Source organism: Podarcis bocagei, assembly GCF_964188305.1.
Source record: "Podarcis bocagei genome assembly, chromosome: W".
Lineage (NCBI taxonomy): Eukaryota > Metazoa > Chordata > Lepidosauria > Squamata > Lacertidae > Podarcis > Podarcis bocagei.
The window spans coordinates 83,690,221-83,699,688 of record NC_138131.1 but is presented as its reverse complement, the minus strand read 5'-3'; the positions used below and the strand labels follow the sequence as shown (position 1 = coordinate 83,699,688).

Genomic DNA, 9,468 nt, shown 5'->3' with positions numbered 1-9,468 from the left:
GGATGTCACATAGAGGAGGGAGAAAGGTTGTTTTCTGCTGCTCCAGAGAAGCGGACACGGAGCAATGGATCCAAACTACAAGAAAGAAGATTCCACCTCAACATTAGGAAGAACTTCCTGACAGTAAGAGCTGTTCGACAGTGGAATTTGCTGCCAAGGAGTGTGGTGGAGTCTCCTTCTTTGGAGGTCTTTAAGCAGAGGCTTGACAACCATATGTCAGGAGTGCTCTGATGGTGTTTCCTGCTTGGCAGGGGGTTGGACTCGATGGCCCTTGTGGTCTCTTCCAACTCTTCTATGATTCTATGCCCTCCCAAGAGGATGGTACGGGGTCTGTTTTCCAGCCTACTTAATACCCCCCCATGTGGATTCCTGACCAGATTGCCTCTGCACTCCCTAGAAGGAGGCATTTCGACTGACCTGGCAACAATTGCAGGTGGGAGTTCCCAGAATTGGGGCAAAAATCAGTGGCCTCCAGAAAGGATACTGGCCCATTATTCTCCAGCCTCATGGAATCGGGGAGAGAAAATCTCTGGGGCAAGGGGGCTGATCTAGAACTTGAACCGCGTAATCAGACTCCAGGCAGTGGTAGAGATTGTTGCTAACACAACAGCCACGGCCCTTAGGTTAATTGCCACGCAATTGGATGAGACACGCGTTTCTCTCAGTCCGCTTAGCGTTGGACTTTCTCCTGGCGCAATATGGCGGCTTTTGTGCAGCGTTAAATCTCACGGGTGGGGCCTGTTGCTTTAACATCTCTGATCATGGTGAAGCCATTCGCAATTTGGCAGCAGGACTTGAAACAGTGGCCCATATTCCTACCGAAACCTGGGAGGGATGGGACATGTCATGGCTTGACTGGTTGCCAAACCTAGGATGGGTAAAAGGCCTGGTTTTGCTGCTGCTTGGCCCACTGTTCATCTTGCTAATTTTTTGCTTTTCTGTACCTTGCCTGCTGCAATGCTTGCATACAATGACACGCAATATGATTTCACGCATGCTTCGCCCCCTTTCGCTTCCCAGATCCAAGATAACCTTGTCCTGGTACATTGACTTGCAACATACTTCCGGGAACAGAGTCAGAGAACGAAAAGCAACATTTCTATGTAAGAATCTGTGAAGGGGGAGAGGGAAGGAGGGGCTTTGGAGAACAGGATAAAAACCTGATGTAAAATACTTTTTGCTGCGGCCTGTCTTTTGTGAACTGAATCACACAGGTGCCTCTGCCCCCCCCCCCATGGCAGAATAAAACACTCTTTCTCTGGATTAACCCCTTGGTGTCGTTTGGCTCCTTTTGTCTCTGCTCGGGTGCAACAATTTTTCCTACCCATGGATTAAAAAGGCTACATACCAAGGAGAGCCTAATCCCATCCCCAAACTTGCCAAGGGGCCAGACATGCAAAGGAAGTTCTGTTTTACTTTGGGTGGTGGGACTTCAGAAGTGTTTGCCTATGCTAATCTAACACCTGGGTCTTGCCCTGACATGTCTGCTTATGCTGATGTTGTACCAAGGACTTGTCTGGACATGTTTGCCAAGGTTAACCCCTCCCCTTTGAACTGTATTCTGGGATATGGTGGGAAAGTTTTAAAAAGTCGCCACCCCATCCTCGGGGTTCCAAATTCCTCTTTGACCCTGTTGCAGAATAAACTTTGGTCTACAGCTATTTGCTCCGGTTGGTGGCTGGACTCCTCCTTTATTCTGGCTCTGCCCGACCGGTTGGGGGACTGAGCAGCCTCCCACCTAGATTCTTCCGTAACAGTATGTTGTTTGTTACTATGGTGTGTATTTTTGCTTGGATGAACCCCCCAACTCACAAACAAGCCCTGACACAACCAGCATGTTTTTCTCCTCTGAAACACAGCTAAACTTTTATCTCTTCGTACATAAGAACATAATAGCCTGTTCAGGAGTCTCTGGCGAGGTGCTGTGGCTGCTTTTTGCAGGAAGGAGTTCAACAGGAGTAGCCCATCTTTCCTGGCGGGCCATTTCTGCATGTTTTGGCCTTGCTAGCAAAGCCACATCATGCAAGAGTTGGTTGCTGAGAGCCCTTGAAGCCTCCTCAGACCACAAGGGTCTTACGGTTACCTACAAGGCTTTCCTGCCTCAGCCACAGTTAAAGTCCTCCCGTTGCCACAGGATCCTTTCCAGAAGGGCCAAACTCAAGCTCAAGCCACCTATTTCCCTTACCCCTGAAGAAGAAGAAGAAGAAGAGGGGGAGGAAGAGGAGGAGTTTGGATTTGATATCCTGCTTTATCACTACCAGAAGGAGTCTCAAAGTGGCTAACAATCTCCTTTCCCTTCCTCCCCCACCAGAAACCCTCTGTGAGGTGAGTGGGGCTGAGAGACTTCAGAGAAGGGTGACTGGCCCAAGGTCACCCAGCAGCTGCATGTGGAGGAGCGGAGACACGAACCCGGTTCCCCAGATTACGAGTCCACTGCTCTTAACCACTACACCACACAGGCCACTGCACTGCTGCCAACGAAAGGGCAGGGAGGCTTGAGAGGGAGGAGACGCCCTGAAGTGGAGCCTGGGCACGCAGCTCACCGGAGGAAGACAGCAGAAAAAGCCAAATTCAGCAGTGGAAGAAGAAAATTTCAGAATATAAATGCAGAAATATAAACATTTATTACAAAAAAAGTATCATGACTTTAGAAGACAAAAGAGTAAGAATGGGAGTCGCTATCCAAGACGCAGAAAGACCAGCCGCCTCCGCCGCCCTCACTTCCTCTTTGTCGCTGTGCCAATGACACAGTCATTCACCTGCAAGGCAAGACCGGGCAGATTTGGGGGGCCAGAAACTGGTCCCCACAGCTGCTGCTGCCGCCACCTCCTCCATCCAGCTGCGGTCAGGATGCCCCTTCCGCAGAGGAGATTCTGCAAGCAGCCCAGAGAAAGGGACACCCCCGGCCCCCCCCCCAGCCGGATGCTGCAGCCACTTACCTTTCTGGCAAAGCGAAGGGAATTGAGGGACTCGGCAAAGTTCTCCTCCGAGGGCGAGATGTTAACAAACATCAGCCTGGGGGGAAAGGCCAGAGGAGAGGGTGAGGAGAAACAGAGGCTGCCTCAAGGGGGGTGCATGGCCCCCCTGTCAGAGACCTCTGGGTTGAAAGGGGTCATCTAGCCCAACCCCCTGCGTTCCTGGCAGGACAGCGCAGACCAGGCCTCAAAGGGGAGGGGGAGCCATCAACTCCCTCCTTGCCGACTCACATCTTGGAATTGCCGCCTAAGGAGTTCTGGAGGAGGTAGGTCAGCTTGCTGTTCCGGTAGGGCACATGGGCCTCCTGCAAGGGGGCAAAGGAAGCGGACAAGGATGGGTGCAGGAGGGGGAAATGTGTGGGGACCCTCCTCCCCACTTAGGGCAGGCCGGTTCCGCCAGCATCATGAGGCTGTCCCATTCCCGATTGAATTGTAGAGTTGGAAGGAATCACAGCTCTAGAGCCCCCGATAGGTGGGCACCCCACACGTGAGACAGTGCTGGACGCCACATCCTCACCCTCGCAGAAGACCAGCGCACTGCGGGAGGCGGGCTGTGGGGCTGCAAAGGGCTGCCCCATGGCTGGCCAGGACTCCCCCCCCCCCCGGAGGCACACGCGACCCCCCTCTCCCGCCTACCTTGTTGCTGAGGGCGGTGATGACCAGGCCCAGGTTGGAGAGGCTGCTGTTGATGGCCTGGGTCTCCTTGAGGCGGTCGCCGGTGGAGAGGGACCTGTCCAGGCGCTCGCTGCCAGCCAGGTCCACCAAGCTCAGCACGGCTGCGGGGGGGGGGGGACGACAAAGGAGGGGTGAGGGTGGAGGGAGAAGGGGGGGGTGCTGGGGACCAGGGACCCACAGAGGGCCTGGCCTAGAAGAGGAGGGAGAGCAAGGGAGCGCCTCTGGGCCAGGGCAGGGACAGAGGCCTCCGGCGAAGGGGGTCGTGGGGCCGGCCACACTCACAGGAGGTGTGCAGCTCCCGGTTGGGGTTGTGGCCCTCGATGCGCAACTGGAAGAGGCTGTGGCTGCGGGACGAGCGCTCGTTGAGATTGGTCTTGGCCACCGAGCGGTTGGCTTTGGCTCTCTGGAGCAGCTTCAGGACCTGAAGGGGCAAGCGGGGGGCAGGAGGCGGAGAATGGCGGTCGGAAGGGACCCCAGAGATCCTCTGGCCCTAGCCAGCCCCAGGCAAACAGCGTGAAGAGGCTAGCCGGGCACATTCCCCCCCCCCGGCTATTGGCTACTTGCGACCAGACTGAGATGCCCGGGCGCCCGATGGCGTTGGACATCACCGCCTGGAGGGGAAGCCTGGGAATCCTCGGAGCAAGACTCTTTCCACACACGAGGACCTCGTCCTATAGAATTCTATCCGTTACACAATCAGAATGAGTATCAGGAACCAAAACGGTTTCTCTCAGCAGCCTGAGCAGGAGCAGTGAACAATGGCAGCTCCTTGTTCTCACCTGACTTCACTCCCCCGCTGCCCCCACTGCCCCACGCTCAGCTGCAAAGAATATTCTTATATTCTGAATGTACAGTTAAGAAAGAGAAGTTGGAATAGGCCAAGATATGTGGACTGCCCCAATCCCAGCTCAAGGTGGTCATCTGAACTGGCCAGATGTTTAACTGAGAATCAGTCAGTCAGTCAGGCCATCATTTGAAAAATAAGACTTTAGAACGCCTGGCCCCAAAATGGCAACGAGACATCCCATTTGGGTGAGTTTAAGCTTGGTTTAAGGAGCCGCTTGGTGCCTAGCCTCTACACTGGAGTTTCTACCATTGCCTGCAAATAGAAAGGGAAGCATGGGGGGGGGGAGTTCTTCCTCTGGGAACTCTAGGGCAGGCAGAAGCCCCATAAGGAGCCGAGGGGCCAAGACCCAGGTGATCTGAGCTCTCCAGACAGGCAGGATGGCTCAGGCCTTCATGCAGAAGCCTCTCAGAGAACGGCACAGTCGGAGGGGAGCCCCCAGGGTCATCTAGCCCAACCCCAGATTCCTCCCTCTGCTCCTCCCCTCAGAGGCTTTGGATGCAGACACACTCTGGCTGCCTTGTCCCCAGACCAAGGCCCTAAAACGGGTCACAATGGGGCTGGTTCTCTGGCTTCTGCCTCTCCTCCACCCCTTGCAAGCAGGCTGGTGGCCGGACACAGTGCAGAGAGCGGGAGAAGAGTAGTGTTGGAAGGGGACCCCCAAGGGTCATCTACCCGACCCCCTGCACCGCTGGAACCCCCCAGGAAAATCCCAGACAGACAGCTGCCCCCCCCCCACCGCGGTACCTCTTGCTCCGAAGCAACGGGGACGTAGCAGAGGTTGGGAACGTGCAGCTCCTCCGTGCATTGGCTCACTCGCCGGATCTCCAGCTCAGAGCCCCGCTCAGGGCGCAACACCAGCAGGTCCCGCAGAGACTCATTGTAGATCTCCAGGAAGTTGGCAGTGAAATGGTACTGGGAGGAGACAGGCAGAGGGGCAGGATCAGACCAGGGAAGGCGGCTGGGGTGGCGCGTGCCCAGCCAGCACATCGCTCCCAGCTCAGACTCGGGGACCAACTGGCATGGCTATTCCAAGAGGAGGCTTCCAAAGGTGAGGCCCAGGAGTTCAGACAGGCCAGCCCTCGGGTGTTCAGGGGATCTTGTGAGGCTGAACGGAAGGCCCTGCAGAAAAACACTGGCGGTCTCACCATCCTGTGGGGTGGGTGAGGGTGAAGGAGGCAGCCCTCTCTCACCAGCGCCCTCTCTGGGAGCTCCCAAGCCCAGTGCGAAACCCCCCTGGCAATTGCAGCATGGCGAGTGAATGCAGCGGGGGTCTCCACCCCCTTTGGACACCTGCATCCGCTTTCCCTCTCTGCCCCCACCTTCCAGCCTTTGGCCTCCATCTCCCGGGCTTTCCTGAAGATCTGCTGCACTGCGCGGGGGATCATGCCGGCCGTGGAAGGGTCCTGGCAGTCGGGGCCCTCCATGGTGTACGTCTTGCCGCTCCCCGTCTGCCCGTAGGCAAAGATGCAGACGTGGTAGCCGTCCAAGGCCGACTGCGGGGAGGAAGGGAAGCCGTCAGGCTGGCGTCCACCAGACCCCACCTGCCCCCGGAGGGGGAGAGCCGCCCTATGTGGAATTTCCAGACCATCCTTCAGCCACGACTCACAGGACAAACCAGCCAAATCAGCCGGGAAATCATCCTCACGATCATCATCATCATACAGTGGCACCTTGGTTGTCGAACCGAGTCCGTTCAAAAACTAAGGCTGCCAAAGAATGTTGGGGAGTTGGAACACTTACTTCCAGGTTTTCAGCGTTCAGGGGCCAAAGTGTACGAGTACCAAGGTGTTTGAGGGCCAAGATACGACTGTACCATGCTCAACATAATAACAAACTAGAAGAACTGGGCCGCTTCCCCCCTTAATGTATTTATTCTATATATTTATTTGATTGATTTATGTGCTCTTCAGGGTGGTTGACAGAATAATATGCTTTTCCTTACCTGCACAAGCAGAGAGATCTCCTCAAAGACCTCCTCCTGGGAGCTGGACGGAGGGAAGACCTGGTCAAAGTTGAACTCATAGACAATGTCCTCTTTTCGCTCCCGGCCAACGTGGGACTGGCAGAGAATCAAAGAATTGCAGAGTTGGAAGACCCACGAGGCTCATCTAGTCCACCCCCAAGCAAGACTTGAACCCACAACTCTGAGATTATGAGCCTCTACCGACTAAGTGGTGACAGGGGCCGCGTTCCCCCTTGGCCAGCTCTCCCGGGGCCACAATGCTCTCTCTCGCACACACACACATATCCTCCAGCTGGCATTGGGTCTGTTGGCCTTGGGCCGGCCATCAACATTTGGGTTTCTCCTGCTCCTGCAAAGGTCATTGCAGGAACAACACTGGCTTATTTGAAGAAGAAGAAGAGTTTGGATTTGATATCCCGCTTTATCATTACCCAAAGGAGTCTCAAAGTGGCTAACGTTCTCCTTTCCCTTCCTCCCCCACAACAAACACTCTATGAGGTGAGTGGGGCTGAGAGACTTCAAGAAGTGCGACTGGCCCAAGGTCACCCAGCAGCTGCATGTGGAGGAGCGGAGATGCGAACCCGGTTCCCCAGATTACGAGGCCACCGCTCTTAAGCACTACCCCACACTGGCTCTCGGCAGGCTTTGCGGCAGGTGGAGACTTCCTGACGTCCCCTGGCAACTGTGACAGCCCAAGATGCCACCAAGACTTCGACAACCGCCTTGTCCCCCCACCCCCAGACTGACCTCCTCCGCCTTGGATAAGACCAGGCTCTTGCTGTTGTCTGGCGGGAAGCGGAGGTGGCTCACCCCCTGTTTCTGGGCCTCCTTCTCGCTGCTCAGCAGGGGGCGCACGCGGCAGAAGACACGGATGTTGCCCTGGAGGGAGCGGGGAGTCGTCAGCACCCAGCCCCACAAAGGGTCCCCCAGTGCCAGCCCCCCACCACCACCGGCCCACCTTCAGCTCCTGGACGGCGTTGTGCAGGGAGCGCCGCTCCATCTCCGACTCGTGCAGCTTCTGCTCCAGCTGGGCCTTGTGTGCTGCCAGCGCCTCATTCTCCTGCGCCCGCCGGGCCAGGCTCTCCTGCGCCAGGCGCAGTTCCGCCTGCGTCAGAGAAACCCCAGGGCCAGTGAGGGACGGGCCACCTCAAACCCAGAGCCGCCCACCCGCCCTCTCAGCCAGGCAACAATTCAGGGAGGAGGCGGCAAATGCAGGCTTCCTCAGCTGGGAAAGGAAAAGCACCAGCAGGAACAGACACAGCAGAGGTTAGCAATTCCCCCAGACAGATATCTAGGGCCCTCTTGCGATGGATAGAAAAGGGACTTGTGTGAGAAACAGGGTGTGAGGCTGAGGAGAAGGGAAGCGCTTCCCGCGAGAGCCGAGAGGGATACACTTCTCTGTATGGGGGGGATTGAAGATTAAGATATAATTATGATAGAGGGCTAGACACATAAAATTTTGTGTTTTATTGCAATTATTACTATTACTGTTGTGATTTTTATTTATTTTCTTTCTTTTTCTCCTTATCTTCCCACCTTTTATTGCTTTTTTCTGTATTTCTTATTATCTTTTATTAAAAAATTCTTGTTTTCCAAAAGTGTTTGCAACATCTTTCTCTCATCTTATTATCTTTTTTAAAACTAGTTTGGTTTGTATTATATGTTGAAAATATTTAATAATTTTTTTAAAAAAACATTTTTTAAGGTATCTAGCTCTCTTTTCTGGGGCTGAGGACCCTTAACTGTGATCTTGAGTCTGGCATTGTGGAATCAGAAGGGTACCTACGGGACATCTAGTCCAACCCGCTGGAATGCAGGCGTCACAAGCGGATGTTGGCTAGTCCCAAGGATTCCTCGCCTCACCTTGGGATTCCAAGCACCATTCAAGGGCGGGTGGAAGGGTCCCCAGCCCCCCCCCCTCACCTCTCTGGCCTCCAGCTGGGCAGCCAAATCCTCCTTGTCCTCCCTGGCTTTGCGGCCAGCGGTTTCCAGCTCCTGGATCGTCTGGCTCTGGCTCTTGACGGTCTCCTCCAGCTGCTGCTCCTGCTTCACCAGCTGCTCCACCCTCTGCCGGCTCTCTGTGGCCTGCGCTTGGCAGGTCTGCAGCTCCAAGGCCAGGGCACTGCCAAGAGAGGGTAGGGCAGAGGTCAGGTCCTGCTGCAGGAGGAGCAGACGGAGCCCGCCATGCCCTTCTCAGGCTGCTGCTCGCTCACCTGTTCTGCCCCTCCAGCTGCTGGTTGCGGGCCGTCGCCTGCTTCAGCTCCCCCTCCAGCTGGCTCAGCTGATGCCTCAGGGCCTCATTCTCCCCGGCCAGCCCCTGGGCCTTCTCCTTGTAGGTCCCCCCTTTGGCCCGCAAGTCGCTCACTTGCCCCTTCAAGTCCCAGGGGGCCCGCTTCTTCTCACCCCCGCCAGCAGCGGCAGGAGCAGCGGCTGCCAAGGGGAGAGGGAGAGAGAGAGGACAGTGTGAGGGACCCGGTGGCGGCTCAAGGATGGCACGGGGGGGGGGCACCTCCCTCCCTTCTCTAGGCCTTACCTGGCTTAGGGGCTGCCGCAGCCACCGTCCGACGGGATCCTGCTGGGAAACAAGGAACGAGACATGAAGCAGTGAAAGGATTCCCAAGGGGACCCTGTCTCCCCTCCGTTGCTTCATGAAATATCTCCAAACAATAGTAATACTTCAAAACATAAAATCAGCAAGGAACTCAAGACAGATTAAAGCAACATATGTGGGGGTTCCCTTCCACGGATTGCGCCTAAAGTCAAAATCACGTATAGCTGAAATATGCTGGATTTAATGGTGGGCAGGATTGCCAGAGCATTTTCCCCAGCCCCTCTCCAAACTTTTAATATTGTTTCCTACACTGAATGCACACAAGTTAAAGGGGCACCAGATGCAGGATTACGGGGAACCCACATTCTACACATCTGAATCAGCTTGGAAAAACTAAAATGGCTTCAGCAGGTGCCAAAAAGAGTCCAGCAAAGATAGCTGCCTGGTGTTGTAAGAA

The 9,468-nt window shown here is 55.4% G+C and overlaps 1 protein-coding gene across 1 annotated transcript; it reads right to left on the bottom strand.

Annotated features, from left to right (window-relative positions):
* Nucleotides 1-2,717: 2,717 nt before the first annotated feature.
* LOC308578157 (carboxy-terminal kinesin 2-like) lies at nucleotides 2,718-9,141 on the bottom strand (the record flags this gene model as incomplete). The annotated part of the gene is made up of 13 exons (XM_081178417.1): nucleotides 2,718-2,759; nucleotides 2,901-3,015; nucleotides 3,207-3,280; nucleotides 3,612-3,751; nucleotides 3,933-4,071; nucleotides 5,242-5,409; nucleotides 5,817-5,990; nucleotides 6,440-6,556; nucleotides 7,208-7,339; nucleotides 7,419-7,565; nucleotides 8,384-8,582; nucleotides 8,674-8,890; nucleotides 8,994-9,141. Coding segments are annotated over 13 exons (1,812 nt in total), but the record flags the coding sequence as incomplete, so codon positions are not given.
* Between the last annotated feature and the right edge of the window lie 327 nt (nucleotides 9,142-9,468).